Raw genomic sequence first — 23,847 nt, 5'->3', positions numbered from 1 at the left:
TTTTAGATTACATAGAGGGAAATGAAAGTGAGGGGGTATGAAAAATGGTGGAATGAGACAGACATCATTACCCTATGTACATGTATGATGACACAAATGGTATGAATCTACATTGTGCACAATCATAGAAATGAAACAATGCACCGCATTTTTATACAATGAATCAAAATGCAGTCTGTAAAAATTTTTTTAAAAATTAAAACAGAAAAAAACAGATGTTTTAACTACAGGTATTTTTCTTGAAGTGTGACACTTATGAAAAAAAGATGAAAGAAATTATGGATTGAGCTGGAGAATATCATGCTAAGTGAAATAGGCCAATCCCAAAGAATCAAAGTGCAAATGTTTTTTTCTGATATGTGGATGTTAACTCAAAATAAGGAGGGGTCTAGGGAAGAATGGAGTTACTTTAAATTAGGTAGAGGGGAGTGAAAGGAGGGAAGGGGTATGTAGTTAGGAAGGATAGTAGAATGAATCAGACATTATTACCCTAAGTGCATATATGGCTACATGACTGGTGGAATTCTACATCATATACAATCAGAAGAATGAGAAATTATACTCCATTTATGTACAATGTGTCATAGTCCATTCTACTGTCAAGTATAACGCCTTAGAACAAAATTTTAAAATCTGACATTTCACCAATGTGTTTTTGGCACCTTTGTTAAGGATCAGAGTACTGCAGATGTGTACTCTGTGTCTTCTATTCTGTACTATTGGTCTATATGTCTGTTTTTATGCCAGTACCATGAAGGTTTGTTACTATACCTTCATAGTGTGCTTTGGAATCAAGTATTGCGATTCCTCCAGCATTGCTTTTTTGGCTTAGAATTGCTTTGGCACTTCTGGGTCTTTTATTGTTCCAAATGAATTTGAGGACTGCTTTTTTTTATTTCTGGGGAGAATGTCATTGGTAATTTTTTTATCATTATTTTTTTATTTTATTTTAATTAAAAATCATAAATTTACATAGGGCAATGTTGTTTGATTCATTGTTATTTTTTTGCCTTCCCCCCACCACTCCCACCCCTCATTTCCCTTTGTACAGTCCTTCCTTCCTCCATTCTTAGCACGCTCCTTATCCCTAACCCTAACCGTAACACTAACCCCTCCTACCCCCCCCCTTATATGTCCTCATCCGCTTATCAGAGAGATCATTCGTCCTTTAGTTTTTTGAGATTGGCTTATCTCACTTAGCATGATATCCTCCAATTTCATCCATTTGCCTGCAAATGCCATAATTTTATCATTCTTCACGGCGGAATAATATTCCATTGTATATATATGCCACAGTTTATTTATCCATTCATCAACTGAAGGGCATCTAGGTTGGTTCCACAATCTGGCTATAGTGAATTGAGCAGCTATGAACATTGATGTGGCTGTATCTCTGTAGTATGCTGATTTTAAGTCCTCTGGGTAGAGGCCAAGGAGTGGGATAGCTGGGTCAAATGGTGGTTCCATTCCAAGCTTTCTGAGGAATCTCCATACTGCTTTCCAGAGTGGCTGCACTAATTTGCAACCCCACCAGCAATGTATGAGTGTACCCTTTTCCCCACTTCCTCGCCAACACCTATTGTTGCTTATGTTCTTCATAATCGCCATTCTAATTGGGGTGAGATGGAATCTTAGGGTAGTTTTGATTTGTATTTCTCTTATTACTAGAGATGTTGATATTTTTTCATATATCTGTTGATTGCTTGTACATCTTCTGCTGTGAAGTGTCTGTTCATTTCCTTAGCCCATTTGTTGATAGGATTATTTGTATTCTTGGTGTAGAGTTTTTTGAGTTCTTTATAGATTCGGGATATTAGCGCTCTATCTGAAGTATGAGTGGCAAAGATATTCTCCCACTCTGTAGGCTCTGTCTTCACATTACTGATAGTTTCCTTTGCTGAGAGAAAGCTTTTTAGTTTGAATCTATCCCAGTGGTTGATTCTTGCTTTTATTTCTTGGGCTATGGGAGTCCTGTTAAGGAAGTCTGATCCTAAGCCAACAACTTGAAGGTTTGGACCTACTTTTTCTTCTATAAGATGCAGGGTCTCTGGTCTGATTCCGAGGTTCTTGATCCATTTTGAGTTGAGTTTTGTACAGGGTGAGAGATAGGGGTTTAATTTCATTCTGTTGCATATGGTTTTCCAGTTTTCCCAGCACCATTTGTTGAAGAGGCTATCTTTTCTCCATTGCATATTTTTGGCACCTTTGTCTAGTATGAGAAAATTGTATTTATTTGGGTTTGTGTCCATGTCCTCTATTCTGTACCATTGACTACTGTCTATTTTGGTACCAATACCATGCCGTTTTTGTTACTATTGCTTTCTAATAGAGTTGAAGATCTGGTATTGCGATACCTGCTGCTTTGCTCTTTCTGCTGAGGATTGCTTTAGCTATTCTGGGTTTCTTATTCTTCCAGATGAATTTCATAATTGCTTGCTATATTTCTGTAAGGTATACCATTGGGATTTTAATTGGAATTGCATTGAATGTGTATAGCACTTTTGGTACTATGGCCATTTTGACAATATTAATTCTGCCTATCCAAGAACATGGGAGATCTTTCCATCTTCTAACGTTTTCTTTAATTTCTTTCTTTAGTGTTCTGTAGTTCTCATTGTAGAGGTCTTTCACCTCTTCTGTGAGATTGATTCCCAAGCATTTTATTTTTTCCAATGCTAAGGTGAATGGGGTAGTTTTCCTAATTTCTCTTTCTGAAGATTCATCACTTATGTATAAAAATGCATTGGATTTATGAGCATTGATCTTGTAACCTGCTACTTTACTGAATTCACTTACGAGTTCTAAGAATTTTCTAGTGGAATTTCCAGGTTCCTCTAAATATATAATCATGTCATCAGCGAACAGGGATAGTTTGAGTTCCTCTTTTTCAATTCATATCCCTTTAATTTCTTTGGTTTGTCTAATTGCTCTGGCTAGAGTCTCAAGAACGATATTGAATAGAAGTGGTGAAAGAGGGCATCCCTGTCTTGTTCCAGTTTTTAGGGGGAATGCTTTCAGTTTTTCACCATTTAGAATGATATTGGCCATGAGCTTAGTGTAGATGGCCTTTACAATGTTAAAGAATGTTCCCACTACCCCAATTTTCTCTACTGTTTGAGCATGAAGGGATGCTGTATTTTATCAAATGCTTTTTCTGCATCTATCAAAAAAATCATGTGATTCTTAACTTTTAGTCTGTTGATATGGTGAATGACATTTATTGATTTCCAGATGTTGAACCAAACTTGCAACCCTGGGATAAAACCCACTTGATCGTGGTGCACCATCTTTTTTTTTTTTTTTTAACCTTTTTTTTAGAGAGATACAGCCACATCAATGTTCATAGCTGCACTATCTTTTTAATATATTTTTGTATGCAATTTGCTAAAATTTTGTTGAGAATTTTTGCGTCAATGTTCATTAAGGATATTGGTCTGAAATTTTCTTTCCTCGATGTGTCTCTGTCTGGTTTAGGTATCAGGGTGATATTGGCTTCATAGAATGAGTTTGGGAGGGTTCCCTCCTCTTCTATTTCATGGAATACTTTGAGGAATACTGAAATCAGCTCTTCTTTAAAGGTTTTGTAGAACTCGGCTGAGAATCCATCTGGTCCCAAACTTTTCTTTGTTGGTAGGCTTTTGAAGACCTCTTCTATTTCATTGCTTGAAATTGATTTATTTAAGTTGTGTATGTCCTCCTCGTTCAGTTTAGGTAATTCATATGTCTCTAGAAACTTGTTGATGTCTTCGAGGTTTTCTGTTCTGTTGGAGTATAGATTTTCAAAATAGCTTCTAATTATATTTTGTATTTCACTCGTGTCTGTTGTGATATTTCCTTGTTCATTCCGAATTTTAAATTTTAAAATTTTCAAATTTTAGTAATTTGAGTTTTCTCCCTCTTTCTCTTTGTTAGTGTGGCTAAGAGTTTATCAATTTTGTTTATTTTTTCAAAGAACCAACTATTTATTTTGGTAATTTTTCTGATTGTTTCTTTTGTTTCAATTTCGTTGATCTCGGCTCTGATTTTAATTATTTCCTGTCTTCTACTACTTTTGGTGTTGGTATGCCCTTCTTTTTCTAGGGCTTTGAGCTGTAGTGTTAAGTTGTTTATTTGTTGATTTGTTTGATTTTGTTGAATGCGCCCCATGAAATAAATCTTCCTCTAAGTACTGCTTTCATAGTGTCCCAGAGATTTTGATATGATGTTTCTTTGTTCTCATTTACCTCTAAGAATTTTTTAGTTTCCCTCCTGATGTCTTCTGTTATCCATTCATCATATAATAGTGTATTATTTAATCTCCAAGTATTGGAGAAGTTTCTGTTTTTTATTCTGTCATTTATTTCTAATTTCAATCTATTATGATCTGATAGAGTACAAGGTAGTATCTCTATCTTCTTGTGTTTGCTAATAGTAGCTTTGTGGCATAAAACATAGTCTATTTTAGAGAAGGATCCATGTGCTGCTGAGAAGAAAGTGTATTCGTTCTTTGTTGGATGGTATATTCTATATAAGTCGGTTAAGTCTAAATTGTTGATTGTGTTATTGAGATCTATGGTTTCTTTATTCAATATTTGTTTGGACGATCTATCCAGTGCTGAGAGAGGTGTGTTAAAATCGCCTAGTATTATTGTGTTGTGGTCTATTTGATTTCTGGAATTGAGAAGGATTTGTTTGACATACATGGATGAGCCAATGTTCGGGGCATAGATATTTATGATTGTTATGTCTTGCTGATTTATGCTTCCCTTAAGCAGTATGTAATGTCCTTCTTTATGCCTTCTGACTAGTTTTGGCTTGAAGTCCACATTATCTGAAATGAGGATGGATACTCCAGCTTTTTTGCTGTGTCCGTGTGCATGGTATGTTTTTTCCCATCCTTTCACCTTTAGTCTATGGGTATCTCTTTCTATGAGATGAGTCTCTTGCAGGCAGCATATTGTTGGATTTTTCTTTTTAATCCAATCTGCCAGTCTATGTCTTCTGATTGATGATTTCAGGCCATTAACATTCAGGGTTATTATTGTGATATGATTTGTATTCCTAGTCATTGGACTCATTTTTGTTTTTTGACATGATTTGGTTTCTCCTTTATCTGGCTATTCCTTTAGGCTAGTTCCTCCCATTGCTGATTTACATCGTTGTTTTTCATCTCTTCCTCATGGAATATTTTGCTGAGAATGTTCTGTAATGCTGGCTTTCTTTTTGTAAATTCCTTTAGCTTTTGTTTATCATGGAAGGATCTTATCTCATTGTCAAATCTGAAAGTAAGTTTTGCTGGGTATAAAATTCTTGGTTGGCATCCATTTTCTTTCAGGGCTTGGTAAATGTTGTTCCAGGCCCTTCTAGCTTTTAGGGTCTGGATTGAAAAATCTGCTGATATTCTTATTGGTTTTCCCCTGAATGTAATCTGATTCTTTTCTCTCACGGCCTTTAAAATTCTGTCTTTATTTTGTATGTTAGGTATTTTCATAATAATGTGCCTTGGTGTGGGTCTGTTGTAATTTTGTATATTTGGAGTCCTATAAGCCTCTTGTACTTGGTTTTCCATTTCATTCTTCAGATTTGGGAAATTTTCTGATATTATTTCATTGAATAGATTGTTCATTCCTTTGGTTTGTTTCTCTAAGCCTTCCTCAATCCCAATAATTCTTCTATTTGGCCTTTTCATGATATCCCATAATTCTTGTAGATTCTCTTCATGATTTCTTACCATCTTTTCTGTTTGGTCAACTTTGTTTTCAAGATTAACTATTTTGTCTTCAATATCTGAGGTTCTGTCTTCCAAGTGTTCTATCCTATTGGTTATGCTTTCTATGGAGTTTTTAACTTGGTTTATTGTTTCCTTCATTTCAAGGATTTCTGTTTGGTTTTTTTTTTTTTTTCAGTATCTCTAACTCTTTATTGAAATGTTCTTTTGTGTCCCTTATTTGCTCTTTTAACTGTTGATTGGTGCATTCATTTAATGCCTGCATTTGTTCTTTCATCTCCTCGTTTGCTTCCCTGATTGTTTTAATTATGGACATTCTGAACTACCTTTCTGACATTTCTTCTGCTGTGCTGTCATTGGGTTTTATTGATAAAGTATCTAGGTTTGTTTTGGACATTTTCTTCCCTTGTTTTCATATATTGGTCAGATGTCAGTGGGACTCTGTGATATTGTAGATTTCCTCTATTGGCTTATAGTGTCCCTGTAGATTTCCAGTGTATCACCTCCCAGCCTTCAGTAGCCTGAAGTCTTGGATTAACTTGATAATGTAGTGCTTCTGAAGAACGCTGCCCCTAGCCCGCTACTGGTTCCAGGGAGAGAGACCTGGATAGGTCTCTTGCTGCCCAGCCCTGGTCCCAGAGGCTGGTTGCAGGTCGGAGGTCTCCACTGGCTTGGGGACTTGTGGCTGGCTCTGTGTAGACAGGCTCTCACTGGATGGTCTGCCCCGAGAAGCTAGCCTAGAAAGGCGCTTCCCGCCGGAGGGGGCTGGGCTGCTTGGGGAAGTCCCTGGCGCCCTGTGCTGGTCTCTGAAGCAACCTGCAGGCGGGCTGGAGCTGGCAGTGGGGCGGGCCAGAGCTGGCCGGGGCGGGCCAGAGCTGGCCGGGGTGGGCCAGAGCTGGCTGTGCTGCTTCTGTGCTTCTCCTGCTCCGTGAGGCTGGAGAATCTGTCCCTGTGGGAGGAGCCCACCACCAGAGAGCACAGAGCTGCCTGGGGGAGACTCTATCTGCCCTGTCCTACTCTAAAAAGCCGCTTGAATCCAGGCCTGCCACCCAGCTGAGCTTCACTGGGTGGGGGAGACTCACCCCATGGTTCTATTTTAGTCCCAGTCTCTCAATGCCTCCCCTTCTTGAATCCTGGGTTCTGGAGCGACTGGAGATGCAGTCACCCTCTAGTCCACCATCTTGGATCACCCCGTGGAAAAAGCCTGCAGCTGGAGGGGGACAAGGCTGCCTGGAGAGGTCTCTGGCTGCCCAGCCCTGGTCCCAGAAGCTGCTTGCATGTCGGAGGTCTCCACTGGCTTGGGGACTTGTGGCTGGCTCTGCATCAAGAGCTGTCAATGGTATTTTGATAGGATTTCATTGAATCTGTATACTGCTGTTGACAGAATGGCCATTTTAACAATATTCATTCTGCCTATCCATGAACATGGGAAGTCCTTCCCTCTTCTGAGATCTTCTTCAACTTTTTCCTTCAATATTCTATAGTTTTCATTGGTTAGATATATTCCAAGATCATTTTTTGAGGCTACTGTGAATGGAATTGTTTTTCTGATTTCTTTCTTCACAAATTCATTGTTGGTATATATTTGATTTTTCTTTGTTGGTTTTGTAGCCTGCTCTTTTGCCAAATTTCTTTATCAGTTCTAGCAGTCTTTTGTTGGAGATGACTGAATCTTCTAAGTATAGGATCATATTATCTACAAACAGCAATAATTTGACTTCTTCTTTACTATTTTCATTCCTTTTATTAACTTCTCTTAACTAATTTCTCTTGCTAGATTTTCCAATACTCTATTAAAAGGAGTGATGAGAGTGGACATCCTTGTCTTGTTCTATATTTCAAAGGAAATGCTTTCATATTTTCTCCATTTACTATGAGTTGCCTTTGGGTTTTTCAATTTTAGCCTGTGTGATCTTCTAGCAGGTTCCTTCTATCTCTTGTTTCTTCAGTGTTTGAATCATTAATGTGTGCTGAATTTTGTTAAAGGTCTTCTCTGCATCTGTTGAGATGACTAAGTGATTTTTGTCCTTAGTTCTGTTTATGTGATGGATTACACTTATTGGCTTGTATATGTTAAATGTCCTTGCATCTCTGGGATACAACCAACTTGGTCATGATATACAATCTTCTTAACATGCTTTCTAACGTGATTTGTTAATGTTTTATTAGTATTTTTGCATCTAAGTACATCAAGGTTATTGGACTGTAATTTTCTTTCCTTGGGTGTGAGTGTGATACTGGTTCCACAGAATGCATTTGGAAGTGCTCCATCCCTTTCTATTTCATGGAGCAATTTGAGCAATTGTTTTTTTGTTTTTGTTTTTGTTTTTGTTTTGTTTTGTTTTGTTTTTCCTGCCTCAGCCTCTTGAGTCCCTGGGATTACAGGTGTGCACAACCAGACTGGGCAAAGGATCCATTTTTTTGGAGGAGTCAGAAAGTATTAAAAGAATGTATCCCCACATTCAGGTATTAATGTGTGAATGGAAAAAAAAAAGCACGTTTATAGGAGAGGCTGGGCAGGGTGGAACACATTCTTTCCACAAGGTTTCACAAGGGGAAATCAGAGCTGGGAGCCCGCACAGTGAACAGCTGACCTTGGCCCAGAGGCGACCATAGTACTGTTCTGAAATTCTTTTTTTTTTTTTTTTCAGTTGTGTATTCTTTTTTTTTTAATTTATTTTTATTGTAAACTAGAATTAGTTCTTTAAAGGTCTGGCAGAATTCGGTGGAGAATCCATCTGGTAGTGTGCTTTTCTTTAATGGAAGACTTTTATTTTTATTCCTAAATTCTAGTAAACTGTGAAATTAATAACAAAAGTTAACATTTCTTTTTTTATTTGTTCTAATTTCTTGTAATGCTTCCATAGCACTATAAGTTATTGGTCTATTTTTGTTTTCTATGTCCTTTTGAGGATTTTGATTTTATTTGTCCAGAAATATATATATTTCTTCTAAGTTTCCCAGTTTATTGGAGTATAAATTTTCAAAATAGTCCCTATTTATCTGCTGGATTTCTGTGATGTCTGTGGTGACTTCTCCTTTTTTAATCACTAATGCTATTAATTTGGGGTTTTCTCACTTTTTATTTTTGTTAGTTTGGCTACAGACTTTCCAATCTTCTTTGCCTTTTCAAAGAACTTGGTTCAGAAATATTATACATCTGTTGAAGGGCATCTAGGTTGGTCCACAATCTAGCTATTATGAACTGAGCTGCTATAAACATTGATGTGGCTGTGTTACTGTAGTATATTGATTTTAAGTCCTTTGGGTATAAACTGAGGAGTGGGATAACTGGGTCAAAAGGTGGGTCCATTCCAAGTTTTCTGAGGATTCTCCACACTGCTTTCCAGAATGGTTGCACCAATTTTCAACTCCACCAGCAATGTATGAGTGTGCCTTTTTCCCCACATCCATGCCAACATCTATTATTGTTTGTGTTCGTGATAACAGCCATTCTAATTGGAGTAAAATGAAATCTCAGAGTTGTTTTAATTTGCATTTCTCTAATTACTAGAGATGTTGAACACTTTTTCATATATTTATTAATTGCCTATATGTCTTCTTCTGTAAAGTGTCTGTCCAGTTCCTTGGCCTATTTATTGATTGGGATCTTTGTATTTTTGGTGTAAAATTTTGTAAGTTCTTTATAAAGTTTGGAGATAAGTGCTGTATTCAAAGTGCATGTGGAAAAGATTTTCTTCCACTCTGTAGGCTCTCTCTTCACATTCTTGATTGCATCCTTTGCTGAGAAAAAGCTTTTTAGTTTGAATTCATCCCATTTATTGATTCTTGCTTTGATTTCTTGTGCTTTAGGAGTCTTGTTGAGGAAGTCTGATCCTAAGGCAACATGATGAAGAGTCGAGCCACTTTGTCTTCTATTAGGTGCAGGGTCTCTGGTCTAATTCCTATGTCCTTGATCCATTTTGAGTTGAGTTTTGTGCAGGGTGAGAGAGAGGTTTAATTTTATTTTACTGCATATGGATTTCCTGTTTTGCCAGCACCATTTGTTGAACAGGCTATCTTTTCTCCATTGTATGTTTTTGGCTCCTTTGTCTAGTATGAGGTGACTGTGTTTATGATGTTTTGTCTCTGTGTCTTCTATTCTGTACCATTGGTCTGCCTGTCTATTAACTTGCTTTGTTTTATTCTTGTTATTATGTCTTGAATTGAAAACATTTATAGATGTTGACACTAGAATTTTGTAGAGGGAACACTTCTAACAAAATACCCTGAGCTGTATTTTGAGATGATCATCACCACCTATGCAGAAATAGGATATGGCACTGTCTCAGAATACTAATACTAACACTGATTCAATGGAAGAGACTAGTGGAACTGGCTGTCCATGTGTTCAGCAGCTGAGATTTGGAGATCCAAGCCGCAGATGATGAAAAGATGAAGGTGACATCTGATATTTTGATCTTCACCCTCCAAGATCAGTTAGAACCCAGAGGATAAAGAGACTCCTCTGAAAGTACTCAAAAAACCACTGATTTACCCAACCTCCTAATCAGGGGATCACACAGAACCTAGAGACTAGGACATTACCACTGCATATTCTGCACAGAGGAGGGTCATTACAGAGGGGAACATTCCCACTGCTTAATGGGAAGCCATGTGGTCAGCAAGACGTGATTCACGTGGGAAAGTGGAACAATTGCTAGAAGAGAAAGACCAAAAGCACCAACTGGCTCCTCACAAGGTTCTAAAGGTAACCCATGAGAACACTTGACTGACCTATGGACCAAGAAACCCGCAAAGCCAGATTAACTGACACCCTACTTCCCTCAGGACTGAGGAATAGACAAAAGACAAGGGAGACCTGGTAATAAGAACCTGCCCATGTCCACTGGAGAAGGTATCTCTGCCTCCATTTTGTATCTATCACCTTCAGTCCAAGTCACCTTGGATTTCAGGAACAAGTATGATTGATAAACATTTTGTGATGAGTTGAAAATACTCCCAGACAACAGCAATTTTCTGAATGCTGATGTCTTCCTGGTCAATCCTGAGATAATGACCAACCACAGTTTGAACAAGATTGTTTGACTATGAATATATCTCATCCCCTCTGTCTAAAGAGTCAGGACACTCATGTCAGTACCCCAAGACAGGATGAAATGCTGTTTTTATTTTTCCTTCTCAATACAAAAATATTAAATACAGTTCTTTCCTGATTTTACCATTGTATTTTCTGTTTGGTTTTTGGGATAAGTGGCTGCATCTGATACCATGGGACATGCAGAGTCTGGTATATGGCCTAGGACTCCAGTAATCATTGAGTACTTATATCTGAAACATATAGAACCTACTAAAAAGCAACAAAAACTTATCAAACCACACAAATTTCCACAGATAAAAATTGGCAAATGAAAATTAGGAAACTATTCAAGATGGCGGATTAGAGGAACTCAACTTTTGCTTACTACTCCTTCAGGTAGATTCAAAGCAACAGCAGTACAGGTACTTGATGAGTTTCATGAGCATGGGAGAATGCTGGAGTTCAGGAGTGCACACACAGAGGCACAGAGAAACCCAGATGCTTTTTTTGGGTACTAGGGATTATACCCAGGGGGATGTTACCAGTGAGCTATATTCCTAGTTTTAATTTTTATTTTGAAACAGCATCTCACTAAATTGCCAAGGGTGTCACTAAAGTGCTAAAGTTGGTCTCAAACTTGAAATCCTCCTGCCTCAGCCTCCAAAGTTGTTGGGATGACAGATGTGAACAACCATGTGCACCATGGCCAACCCAGACACATTAGATGGGGGGATAGAGAATGAAATAGAGTGTCACAGCACTGATTTATGGCAGTAGAGAGTAATGGGGAAATCCTTCTTGGTAGAGTTAGAGAAGAAAGAGGGAGTCTGAGTGAGTTCCAGTAGCCCAGGATTTGGGACCCTGAAGAAATAGTGTCTAAACAGTTTATAGTGCTGTGACCGTATCACTACATAGCTCTGGATAACTTTTCTGCACTTCCCAGCACATTCTCACAGTGCTTTAATAGGGAGTCATATTGAGAAGGGTCCCCTGATCTCACCTCACTGCTCCAAGAGTCAAACTCCCACGCATTTTCCAGTTTGGGGATCTATGTGGCAATATCACTGCACTGGCTCATTGCAAAGCTGCCTTGAGAGTCAGTTAGGCCACAAGGAGACTCTTTTTAAAGTAGGTTGATAGACATGACCCTCCAGATGGGCCAACTGAACCACTGAGTTCATTCTCAGTCTTGATTGGTAGACTCTTCGCCAGACACCTCTAGTTACACAGGTCTCCTCTGTCTTTGTGTACTCCCTGCATCACGATAGACATCTGGGACAGGTTCTGTTCTGGGTTTCAGGAATTTAAATCTGTGTGTGCTCTGTGAAATGATCGTCTGTAATGTTTTTGACCTGTATGTGTGGGGTTCCAAAACCTGGTCTATGCAAACAATGAAAGAGGCTCTATCTTTGTCCCTTTTCCTAGTCCTGCCTCTGAGACACTTTCTTTTCTGCTTCTTGCTTAATCATACCCCTAAGCATACTAGTAGTTTAGGGGATATCTGGCCCATTAGTAACTCTCTGAAAAGAAACCCTTAAACTCTAAAATTGACTTTTGCTCCAGTCAATACACAAGCCTTTAATAAAGATCTTCAAAACCAGCTTGAAGCAGAAATTTTATCAGTAATGTGTTGGAAAGCTGAAAGGTTGGGCGAGTACAAAAGTGCTCTTTGCCCTACTCATTGAAGGGCTGCATCTTTTTAAAAACAATTTAGTGGTAAGAGAAGATGACAGATGAGAAGAAGGGGGAACATCCCAGAAGTTACTCAGCTCAAAACTAATAAAGCAGAAAGACTGCTCCTCAGTGAGGTGGGTTACTAAGGGGATTCACTGAAATTCAACACTGGACAGCAAAATAATCATAGAGACAAGGAAACCAGAAATGTTGAACATAAGAACTAATATTTTAGAGCTGTGCCAGCCCACTGAAGAGAGGCCAGGGGAGAACAGGCAGAGAGAAGATGTGGGAAGATTGGCAAATAAAACCGGCTTGGGGGAACCCGTGAATTAAAGGGAGGTTGAGTTTAACCCAGAGATGGTGGGGAAGTTGTTTTGTGAAAAGTCATTAAAATCAATCTGCTGAAGGGCCAAGAGTCCAACAGCAATCGACACTTTCACCAGAGGAACCATTTTCAAGTGGCCACTCATACCAAGGAGAGGATGGAGATTGGGGACTCATAAAAGAAGCAGCTAGCATGGCCCAGCGGTCACCAAATGTGGGGTCCAGAGTGTATGCCTGGACCAGAGTGATTGAAATAGGTACAAAGCAAGCTGTACCCAGGACAGCACAGGTTGGGGATACCAAGGAGAACAATCCTTTGTTGCGTGTGTCCCATTGGAGCATCTGGGAAGATGCCAAAAAACTAAGGCAGGCCCATCTGTGCTCTAGGTCTGACACTGGGTAATCCACAATCATAGAAATGGAATCTGTGAAGGCAACCAAGGTGTAGACTGCTCACCCTAAATGAAATTTCATGGGTCACCTGAGATGCAGACATCCAGCAGAGAAAGGCATCTTCCCAGCAACAGGAGGCTGTGGACCAAATCTAAAGTGCCCACCAACAACATTCCAAGGGTTAGTCATGACCAGACTCCAGCTACTGGAAATTCCAATTGAGAACTCTGCACCAGCCCCACTACAAGAGTGCACCATTTGTCAGCTCTCCTCAGTCCATCGCATCTTATACTGGGAGACAGGAAGCTGAGAGTTACTACAACCTCCATTGGCTCCTGGGCAAAATGACTCACAGCCTGGGGTTAAACACAAAGACATGGGACCTCGCAACCCTTAGGCCCTAACACAAGGGTTAGAGTCTCCAAAAATAAATTATAAGGCTAGCACATGAGCATAAACAATTAACATCCATTATTGCCAGCAATTATGATCATCTCAGTGGAAACACTATTTTTCTCACATTAAAAATTGGTTTTTGTGCCAGATGTGGTGAATTCTCAGCTCAGCTCTACCAGACCCTTGATGAAAAGGTCTTTCTCAATTTATTCCATGAAATGGAAAGAGAGAGAACACTTCCAAATACATTCTATGAAGTCAATAGACCCTGATTCCAAAACCAGACAAAGACACATAACGGAAACTAAAGAACAATATCCCTGATGAAAATACACGCAAAAATCACAAATAAAATATTAGCAAACCACATTCAAAATACATTCAAAAAAAAGAAGATAGTGGTCTCATTCCAGGGATGCAAGGATGGTTCAACATATACAAATCAATAAATGTAATTCACCACTCAAATAGAACTAAGTACAAGGATCATATGATCATCTCAATAAATGCAGAAAAGTCATTTGATAAAATCCATCACCCATTCATGATAAAAATGCTGGAAAAAGTAGGTATAGAAGGAACTTACCTCCACACTATAAAGGCTACATATGACCAACCCAAAGCTGACATCATATTGAATGCAGAAGAACTGAAAGAATTTTCTCTCCAATCACAAACAAGACAAGGATATCCACTCTGACCACATCTACTTACTATAATTTTTAAAACTTCAGGCAGAGCAATCAGGTAAGAAAAAGAAAATTGAAGGAATATAAATAGGAAAGAATCAAACTACCTCTATTCACTGATGACATGATTCTATATCTAAAAGACCCAAAAACTTCAGTGGAAGAATTCTGGAGCTGATAAATGAATTCAGAAAAGTAGCAGGATACAAGATCAACATTCATAAATAAATAGTTTTGTTATACTCCAACAGTGATTCTACTGAGAAAGAAATCAGGAATACTAACCCAGTCAAAATAACTTAAAAAGATACTTGGGAATTAATCTAAACAAGGAGGTGAAAGTTCCAAAATGAAATTTACAGAACATTTAAGAAAGAAATTGAAGAAGACTCTGGAAGCTGGAAAGTTCCCCCAGGCTCTTGGAAAGACAGAATTAATATCATCTGAAAGTCATATTACAGAAAGAACCATAGAAATTCAATGCAATTCTCATCCGAATAGCAATGACATTCTTCACAGAACTAGAGAAAGCAGCCATAAAATTCATTTGTAAGAATAATAGAAATGCAATATCCAAAACAATCCTGAGCAGGACGTGATGTTGAAGACATCACAAAATCTGATCTCAAATTATACTACAGAGCTATAGTAACAAGAACAGCATCATATTGGCAAGAAGATGAATGGAATAGAAGGCACAGACACAACCTGATATTCTTACAGTCATCCAATATGTGACAAAGGTGACAAAAACATATATTGGAGGAAAGATAGACTTTTTTAACAAATGGTGCAGGGGAAACTGGTTACAAATTATAGAAGAATAAAACTAGATTCCTATATGACAAACTTCACAAAATTCAAATAAAAGTGGATCAAAGACCTAGGAATTAGATCAGAAGTATTGCAACTGCCAAAAGAAAAGATAGGCTCAATATTTCAACATATACTTTTCCTCCACTCCCATTGTTCTGGCTGGGTCCTTTAGTCACAGCAACGAAAAAACTGACTAAATGTGCATAGAAGAAAGAGATTAAGAGGGAGAAGTGATGGGAAAGGGGAGGAAATACAAAATGACACATCCACATTGGTGAGGCCCCTTTTCTATGTGTGATTCCACATGGCATCAGGTGCTTGGGCATGCAGATGTTCACTTGTCATGAGTTCTGGAGTTAAGTTCTTCCCCAAAATAGCCACACTCCTCAGGTACCTCCACTTCAAGTGCTATGAATTCACCCTGGATCCCCACTACCTATGACTCTGTCTAGAGGTCCTCCTCCCCCTCCTCCTCCTCTGTGTCCCCCTCCTCCTCCTCCTCCTCCTCCTCTTCCTCCCCCTCCTCCTCCCCGTCCTCCCCCTCCCCCCCCCTCCCCCTCCCTGTTTATGGGTGTTGAAATCTCATCATGGTACATGTTGGGGCATGTAATTGGGAGGTGAGGTGAACAATTATGTAAACAAGAGCAAAGGTCATCCTTCCATCCCCAGGAGTATAAAGTCAAAGCACCCCAGCCAACAGCACCTCATGGTTACTCCAACTGCTGCCATGCTGGAATCAGAGTTACTTCTGGTGGCTTTGCTGGCCTTCCTGAGTACAATGGCGTTGAAGTCTCTCTGGCAGCGAGGAGTCTCTGGAGAAAGATGCCTCCAGGACCCACCCCACTGCCCTTCATTGGGAATTACCTGCAGCTGGACACAAACCAGATGCATGACTGCCTCATTAAGGTGCCACCACTCAAGGAGATGGGTGGAATGGGGTGGGCAGGGGGCTTCCCATTTTCACTTGGACTCTGAGGCATAGGATTGACCATGATGAGTCAGAATCTTAGACCAGGGAACATGTAAGGTACAGCAGCCAGTTCTAGTCAGAAAAGACTAGACCTTGAGATTCCAGCCATTTGACTGTCAGAGCTTGGGAAAATGCATCCCAACCCCTGACATGCGGGAAATGGAATAATTCAGAAAATGAGTCCCAACCACTCCCGCCTACTCCCATCAGATGAGCAAGCACTATGGCCCCATGTTCACCATTCACTTGGGGACTCGCCAGGTTGTGGTGTTGTGTGGATACAATGCAGTAAAGGAGGCACTGGTGGATCAGGCTGAGGAGTTCAGTGGGAGAGGCCAGCAGGCCACCTTTGACCACCTCTTCAAAGGCTCTGATAAAGGGAACAGCACTTTGGGGAAGTTGATGAGGTATACATGGTGGCCTGAGAGGTCCCTGCTTTCCCATGTCACTTAAGGCTATGGGAGTCCTTTGATCTTCTCTCCACATCACTATCTACTTTTGCCCCTCCCTGTGTTGACATCTGGGCTGTCTTAACCCTTCTGTGGCTCTTTCCCTCTGCCTCTCTTTTCCCTCTCATTAGATGTCACTTTTTTCCATAAATAATCCATCTCTTAGCACCACATGAGACCTCATTTGAATCCTGCTCCTCAAACTTTATCTGATATTTTTATGTATTGTCTTTAACTTCTGGGTTTCCCCATGAGTCTTTCTCTCTTCTTCTTCCTCCCTTTCTTCATCCTCTCTAAGAATCTTAAAAGATACCTGTCTCAACGGCCCCAGGCAATAGACTTTTCCTCACCAGACACTCTCATTCTCTCTCCCTACTTTTCTCTACACTCAAAGTCAGTCTAGAACATATTTCAATATTTGTATCCACATCCAGGTCTTCATAGCTGCATTTCCCCATTTCTCTGCCCCTCTGTGACTTCCAACCTTCCTTCCTTCCTTCCCTTCATGGAGTTTTTCTGTAGCCCTTTCTCTGCACATGTCTATCTTGCCTCTTTGAGTTCTCTCCTGTCTTCTTGCAATTTGGTGTCCTCTTCTGAATGTGTGTGATGCAGACTCTGGGTTTGTAAGTCTACTCTCACACTCACTCTGAATCCATCTTTGTCCCACTGCCTGCCTCTCAGGAGCCCCCTCAGGGGTGGGTTGTGGCCTATCCAGCTTTTCTCTGACCTCTGTCTTCCCCTGGGCTCACCTCCCCAGGTGTGGCATTCAACACCTGGGAGAGTGCCAAGTCACTCAGACACTTCTGCATTGCCATGTTATGGGATTTTGGTGAGCAAGCAGGGAATTGAGGAGTGCATAAGGGAGGAGGCAGCCTTCCTCATCAAAGCCCTGAAGGGCACACAGGGTGAGTGGGGAATACCAGAGTGCTCAGGAAGGAGAAGACAAACACCAGAGGCAAAGAATCTTCTTGTTGTGCTGCTGAACTCGGATAAAGTTGAGGAAGGTGCCTGTGCTCCCAGCTCTTGGGTCTGATGTTGGGAGTTTGTCCCATCACTGAAGTACCCTCCATGAATTATCAGACTGGCTTCACACCATCCAGTTGACCCTCCCAATCCCACTCTCTCCCCTACCCTGCCCCACCTCACAGGCAACTTCATTGATCCTACATTCTATCTAAGAAAAACAGTTGCCAACATCATTAGCTCTGCTGTCTTAGGGAACTGCTTTGACTATGAAGAGAGAATTCCTGTCAATCCTGCAGATGATGACCCAAATCATGAATTTTGAAAACTCCTCCATGGGGCAGGTGACCTATTCTAGTTTTGCCCTGTCAGGACCATACCACGACTTCCTAACTGCACCCCAATGTGATGACAAGTACCCTAGAATTGGACCATTCCCAAAAAAAGATTTCCTCAAAACCAGCTACCACTCCTGGACAACTGAACACTTGCACCAGAACTCAGGACAAGTGTCTACTCCCCAGTCTCCAAAGACACCTGAATACGTAACAGATGCACCCAAATCAGAGCTTGCACCAAGAGCAATGCCCTCCACTCAGCTCTCTCCTGGCCAGGTGTTCCCACTCCAACCTATCTTAATCTCTACTGGATGCTACTCACCTAGTCTTTCTGAATGTCTTAACATGTGAACAAGTGACCACCTCAGTCTCCTCATGAACATATGAATACTTGGTGCTTCCAAATGCAGGACAACAAAATCATTTGACCTCTATACACCTGTCCCAAACAAGCTTACTTGAAGATCTAGGCAAGCATTCCCACTCAGTCCCCTCAAATACATGCACAAATGCACAGGCACTCCAACCAAGATAAGCAAAGAAATAATTTTGTGAACATGTTGTTACCAAACACCCAATAAGTATGCTCCAACCTGGACTACTTACATACCTTATGGAGGTGCACCTTATGGAGCCCACTAGAACACCTAACACCTGAACATGTATACTCCACAGGAACACCCAGGACAGGTTCAGCCCACCTGACAGGCCCAACACATGGTGTTTTGAACATCTTGAATAACCACATGGGTGCTCAAATCCATCCTACCTAAATTCTTGGACAATGAACCTCTCACCCTTAAGCTCTCATAGAAAATTACATAAATGTCCCCATCCAGCCTCACCCTTGAACAGGAGCCCCGATCCCAGTGCATTCTTTGTCCTAACACAGGTCCCACTCCCACTGGACCCTGCCTGTGGGCAGTTGTTATTCCTCTGCATGCCCTCTTTCCATCTCCAGCTCTTGGACATGTTCTACTCAGTGATGAATCACCTGCCAAGAGCACAGCAACAGGTCTTTAAGGACATTCAGGGACTTGAGGACTTCACAGCCAAGAAGGTGGAACAGAACCAGTGCACCCTGGATCCCAACTCCCTGCGGGACTTCAGGGACTTCATCGACTCCTTTCTCATCCGAAACTAACTGCAGGAGTCTCATCGACTCCTTTCTCTCTCCTCCCTTGCAGGAGGTGCAACCAGCAGCCAGTGTGGGGAGGCGCAAAGTCAGGTAGAAGAAAATTAGGAAGGAGAACACAATTCACAGCGAGGTTAAACATCAATATTCTGTTTTCTGAACCCTTACAAAACAGGACATAGGTGAACAAATCATAATAGCAACCACCTCTAGCACTACTGTGTTCAGGAACTATCACGTGTTTTACTATATTTACCTACTTAGCACCAACAACAGCTCTTGAACAAGGATGATTATGACCCCAATTTTACAAATTTTACTTCAGCCCAGAAAATATAAGTGGTCACACAGCATGCAGCAGTGGACCCTAGCCAAAACCAGTGATTCTCTAACTCTAAAGCAGGTACTTTTAGCCCCTGTGTTAACTTTTCTTTCCTCAGTTATTGGATATATCTGGGAGACCAGACTTTACTATGGGATATTGGAGGTCCCCATAGCAAATTCATGTCTGTCTCCTATCTGTGCAGTGAGGAGATGGGGCTTCTTAGAATCTGAAGTGCAAAGGATCAAGGAAGTGGATTCTTCTACAGGAAGCTACCACGCATTTCAGGGAGGTAATGGGATGCTGTCCTTAGAATTCTTTGAGTCTCAGGAAATGTGCCTCCCTCTCATTCACTCCATTTTGATATCTCTATCTTTCTCACACACTCTCTCTATCCCTATCTTTCTAAACCCTCCTGCCATTGAAGAAGTGATAACTAAGCTGACGATGAACACACAGATAGACATTGAGGGAAAGCATAGAAGAGTGTGTCAGAGCCAATAGCAGCAGCTGGACAAAGGCCTAGAAAGTGCAGAGTCCCTGGCAGATCCAGGTCCCCTCTTTCCACCTTAGCTCTGGACCTAGGAGTGGTAGGCCAAGGAAAGAGCCAGGAGTTTCCCCAAGGAGTCGATAAATGGATTCAGATTTGGATCTCTTTCTCCCTGCAGGAAAAGAATAACCCCAACACAGAGTTCAACATGAACAATCTGGTGATGACCACATTAAGCCTCTTCTTTGCGGGTGCAGACAACACCAGCAGGGCCCTGTACTACAGCGTGCTGATGCTCATAAAGTACCCAGTGGTGGAAGGTAAGGCTGGATGAAAATGAAGTGGAGGTCATAGATCCTCCAGACCCTTCTGGTACTGCTGCAATGACCCCACTCCCAGGTGCCTGACCCTCAGACACATCTTACTATGCACACAGTAAGCCAGGTGGTATCTCACTACCTGTGACAATGTTGGAACTGTCTAAACTGATCGGTAAAGGATGAGACTTTTGCTGAGGTCTCATCACGCCAAAAGCACACCTCCCTTGAGACCATCCCTTCTGAATCCCCTCTGATTCTGACATGAACGGATAACAAGGCATGGGCCAATGACTGATATCGCTTTTGCACAGTGTATCTGCAGGTCACAGGTGCATGACATGCATCCAGTTTTACATATTTGAAGTAACATCCCTGCACTGAGGACCCTGAATATTAAACACATTCTACCTTCTTTCCCAGTCAAGGTCCATGAAGAGATCGGCCAGGTGATCAGCAGGAACCAGAAGCCCAGGTTTGAGGACCAGAACAAGATGCCGTACACAGAGGCCGTGATTCATGAGATCCAAAGATCTGGAAATTTTAGCCCCATGGTATGCCTCTCAGGGTGACCAAGGACACCATATTTCAAGACTTCCTCATTCCAAAGGTGCTGGTCTGCCCCCAGACCTAGGGAAACCTCCAACCTTCTACCTGAGAGCCCAGAACCCCTTCCCCAATTCATTTCTCAAAGAATTCCTCAAACACCATATCTCTCAGCCTTCCACTCCACTGCTCCTACACCCCATGTCTCCTTCAGACTTTAGACCTTAGGGTGTTCTAGCCCCTGTTCTCAAGCTTCCTGTCTCAAGGTACATAAACCTCCAATTCCCTGAAGCTCCTACCCTGAGAGACAAAGGACTCATTGGCTCCAACTTCCCTGAACTTTGGAACCTAGAAACATCAACCCCGTGACCCCAAAGCTCCTCCCTCACAGAACCCCAACTCCCTCACCTCCCACTTCCCGTCACCTCTCACTCTAATTCCCCTGCTAAGGCTTCTGTGCCCGCAGCACACTCATCCCTGAACCCCCTTATAAAATCCCCCTTCCTCCCCCTGCCAAGGACAGTGACGTGTTCCCTATGCTGGGCTCCTTGCTGAGTGACCCCAGGTTCTTCTCCACACCTGACGACTTCAACCCCCAGCACTTCCTGGATGACAAGGGGCAGTTGAAGAAGATTGATGCTGATGTGCCCTTTTCCTTGGGTAAGAGACCAGGATGGCTCACACCCACGTGGGCCCCCCTCATCCCAGCTCCTCTCTCTGTGCAGCCTAGTGTCTTCCTCCAGCTGGGAAGACCCTCTTTGAAACTACCCTCTAGTCAGTTGTACTCCCCAGAACTCCCCAACATCAAGCATCTGCACCAAGACCAGAGGGAAGGGATCACCTAGTCCCTTTGTGAGATGGGAAAACAAAGACTCAGTGAGTCAGAGGACTTTCCAGGAACACACCACAAAATCGTCAGTCTCTTCAAAGAGATGACAGTACTGCAGTCATCTCTGAGAAAGTGTTTGTGGGGAAAGAGCAACTAAGCCTCCCATTGCTGCAGGCTGGCATAGACCACCCCACTTCATGCACAAGGGAAACTGAGTTTCAGAGAGGAAAGGAACCTTCCCTTAGTCTCTCAGGCCACAGCATGGCAGTCTTTCCTCCCTGCAGAATGCAGCAGGGCCCTGGTGCAAGGGCAAGTCTGCAGTGAGAGCCGGCTTCACCTCTACCCTTCCCTCCTCTCCTCTCCTCCCCAGGAAAGCGGAGCTGCTTGGGAGAAGGCCTGGCTAGAATGGAACTCTTTCTCCTATTCAGCACCATCATGCAGAACTGCTTGAAGTCCCCACAGCTGCTCCAGGACATAGATGTGAAAAAAATCCCTGAGGTTTTCAAGGCTTTTACCAGACATCACCCTGAGCTTCCTGCCGGCTGAGCCAGGCCTCTGCCCTGGCGTGGCGAGGGGGTAGGGTGACGCTTAGGGGAGGAGCCAGGGGTGGGGCCAACGGGAGGGGCGGGGTTAAGAGACTGGAGGCGGGAAAGAAGAGGATGCATGGATGGAGAAAAGGAGAACAGACTATTCCCCTTGCTGGAGATAAATCCTTCACAACTGGGATGAGAAGAGGAACCCTACACTGCACTGTGAACAACACCAATAAAAATAACAGCTGTGCTTCATTAAGCAAGAAAACTACGTCAGTTCTGTGCTAAAAACTTCCACAACGTCCTTGTGAATGATCACGGCACCATGCTGAGGGGTCTCTGCTCTTTCCCGTTTTACACATGGCACAGCTGAGGTTGAGGAAGCATCACTGCCTGAGGGCTTGCAGAACAGAGTGCCCAGCGAGTACCTGGACACAGGTCTATGCCTCAGGTCCCTGGGCTGATTCTAAAATCACCCGTTCCCCATGTAAAGCCACAAGGCTCGCGTACTACATCATCACACAACAGAAGGGCCCCGTCCATGGCTTCACCTAGAACACTTCAGGCAGCTCGCCTGTCTTCACCACGAGCCCACCCACCCTGTCACCTGCTGAGTGCACCTTGCACACTAGGGCATTCAATCCCTGTGCCCCACAGGATAAGGCCTCTCTGTCTTACTCACAGTTACTAAGGAACTGGAATCAGGCCTCTAAATCATGTTCTCAAGGAACAAAAATGCTTTCAGACAAGGCAGGAGAATATTGGATCCACACATACCCATGAGTAGATGTGTGTTCATGCACAGGTGAGTGCAAATGTATGACTGCATGCTCTCCTGAAGACCTGCACGAACACACACTCTACAGTGGTTTCTGAAAATGGGGCGGTCTCTGGCAGATCTGGGGTCAACTGTAAGATTCAGCCCAGTGTTTCAGAAGCTCCAGCCTCCTCTCAGAGGAGTCACTGCAAACCCCTTCAGAAGTGGAAGGTTGCACAGTACACAATCTGAAGAGCTGTGTACGTCAGCCTGGGATCTCTATGTATGTTGAGGTAAACACAAAAAAAAAATACTAAAATGCACATGCACACTCACACACTGTACACACACACACCAACTAACCAACACACTTATGAAGAGAGACAAAGAACACTAAGCCCATCTAAAGAAAGTGAGACCAAAATATGTTCTCCCAACACTGCAAGATTCATAACAAGCTATGATAGTCATGTGTATCAATTTCCATTATCTGTATTCTGCAACTTGGATTCCATCAATTCGCTGTTTGGTGATCAATGAAGTGGAGGTAAAGGTCAGCCACACTGTCATGCCCTGTCATGACACAGCATGCTTCTCACTGTCTGTGCTCATATGGGCACCTAGTTATAAGGATTCCAGTCATTCTGGATTAGAGGCCCATGCTACAGCAGGAAGACCTCATTTGTTTTCCCTAGGCAACATGCTTCTCTTTGTTGCTGTTCTAATTAGTCATGCATGACAATGGATTGCATTCTGACACATCACACTTAGAGGGTATAACTTCTCATTCTTCTGGTTTTACATGATATAGAGTTACACCAGCCATGTAATCATATATGCATGTAGAGTAATAATGTTCGATTCTTTCTACTGTCCTTCCTACCCCCATGCTCCCTCCCCTCCCTGCATTCCATTCTGTCTAATCCAAAGTATTTCTATTCTTCCTTTGCTGCCCCCTCCCACCTCATTGTGAACTAGCATCCACATATCAGAGAAAACATTTGGCCTTTGGTTTTTTGGGATTGGCTTATTTCGCTTAGCATGATATTCTCCAGCTCAATCCATTTACCAGCAAATGCTATGATTTTCATTTTCTTCTTGAAAGCTGAGTAATATTCCATTATGTATATGTGCTACATTTTCTTTATCCGTTTG

General features: G+C 42.0%; 2 protein-coding genes across 2 annotated transcripts in view; both read left to right on the top strand.

Moving 5' to 3' along the window:
• LOC306648339 (cytochrome P450 2A3-like) overlaps window positions 1-23,847 on the top strand; it is an 81,128-nt gene that overhangs the window by 12,495 nt on the left and 44,786 nt on the right. The gene's annotated exons all lie outside the window — the stretch shown is intronic.
• On the top strand, window positions 15,853-21,948 carry LOC306647688 (cytochrome P450 2A13-like; the record flags this gene model as incomplete). The annotated part of the gene is given in 11 exon segments (XM_079117196.1): window positions 15,853-15,949; window positions 16,224-16,457; window positions 17,075-17,081; window positions 17,220-17,292; window positions 17,294-17,367; window positions 18,603-18,889; window positions 19,889-20,030; window positions 20,451-20,576; window positions 20,579-20,637; window positions 21,092-21,233; window positions 21,773-21,948. Coding segments are annotated over 11 exon segments (1,404 nt in total). The 5' UTR covers window positions 15,853-15,865.

Source organism: Sciurus vulgaris, assembly GCF_902686455.1.
Source record: "Sciurus vulgaris genome assembly, chromosome: 17".
NCBI lineage: Eukaryota > Metazoa > Chordata > Mammalia > Rodentia > Sciuridae > Sciurus > Sciurus vulgaris.
The sequence above is the reverse complement of the archived record's forward strand: the minus strand, read 5'-3'. Positions and strand labels throughout refer to the sequence as shown.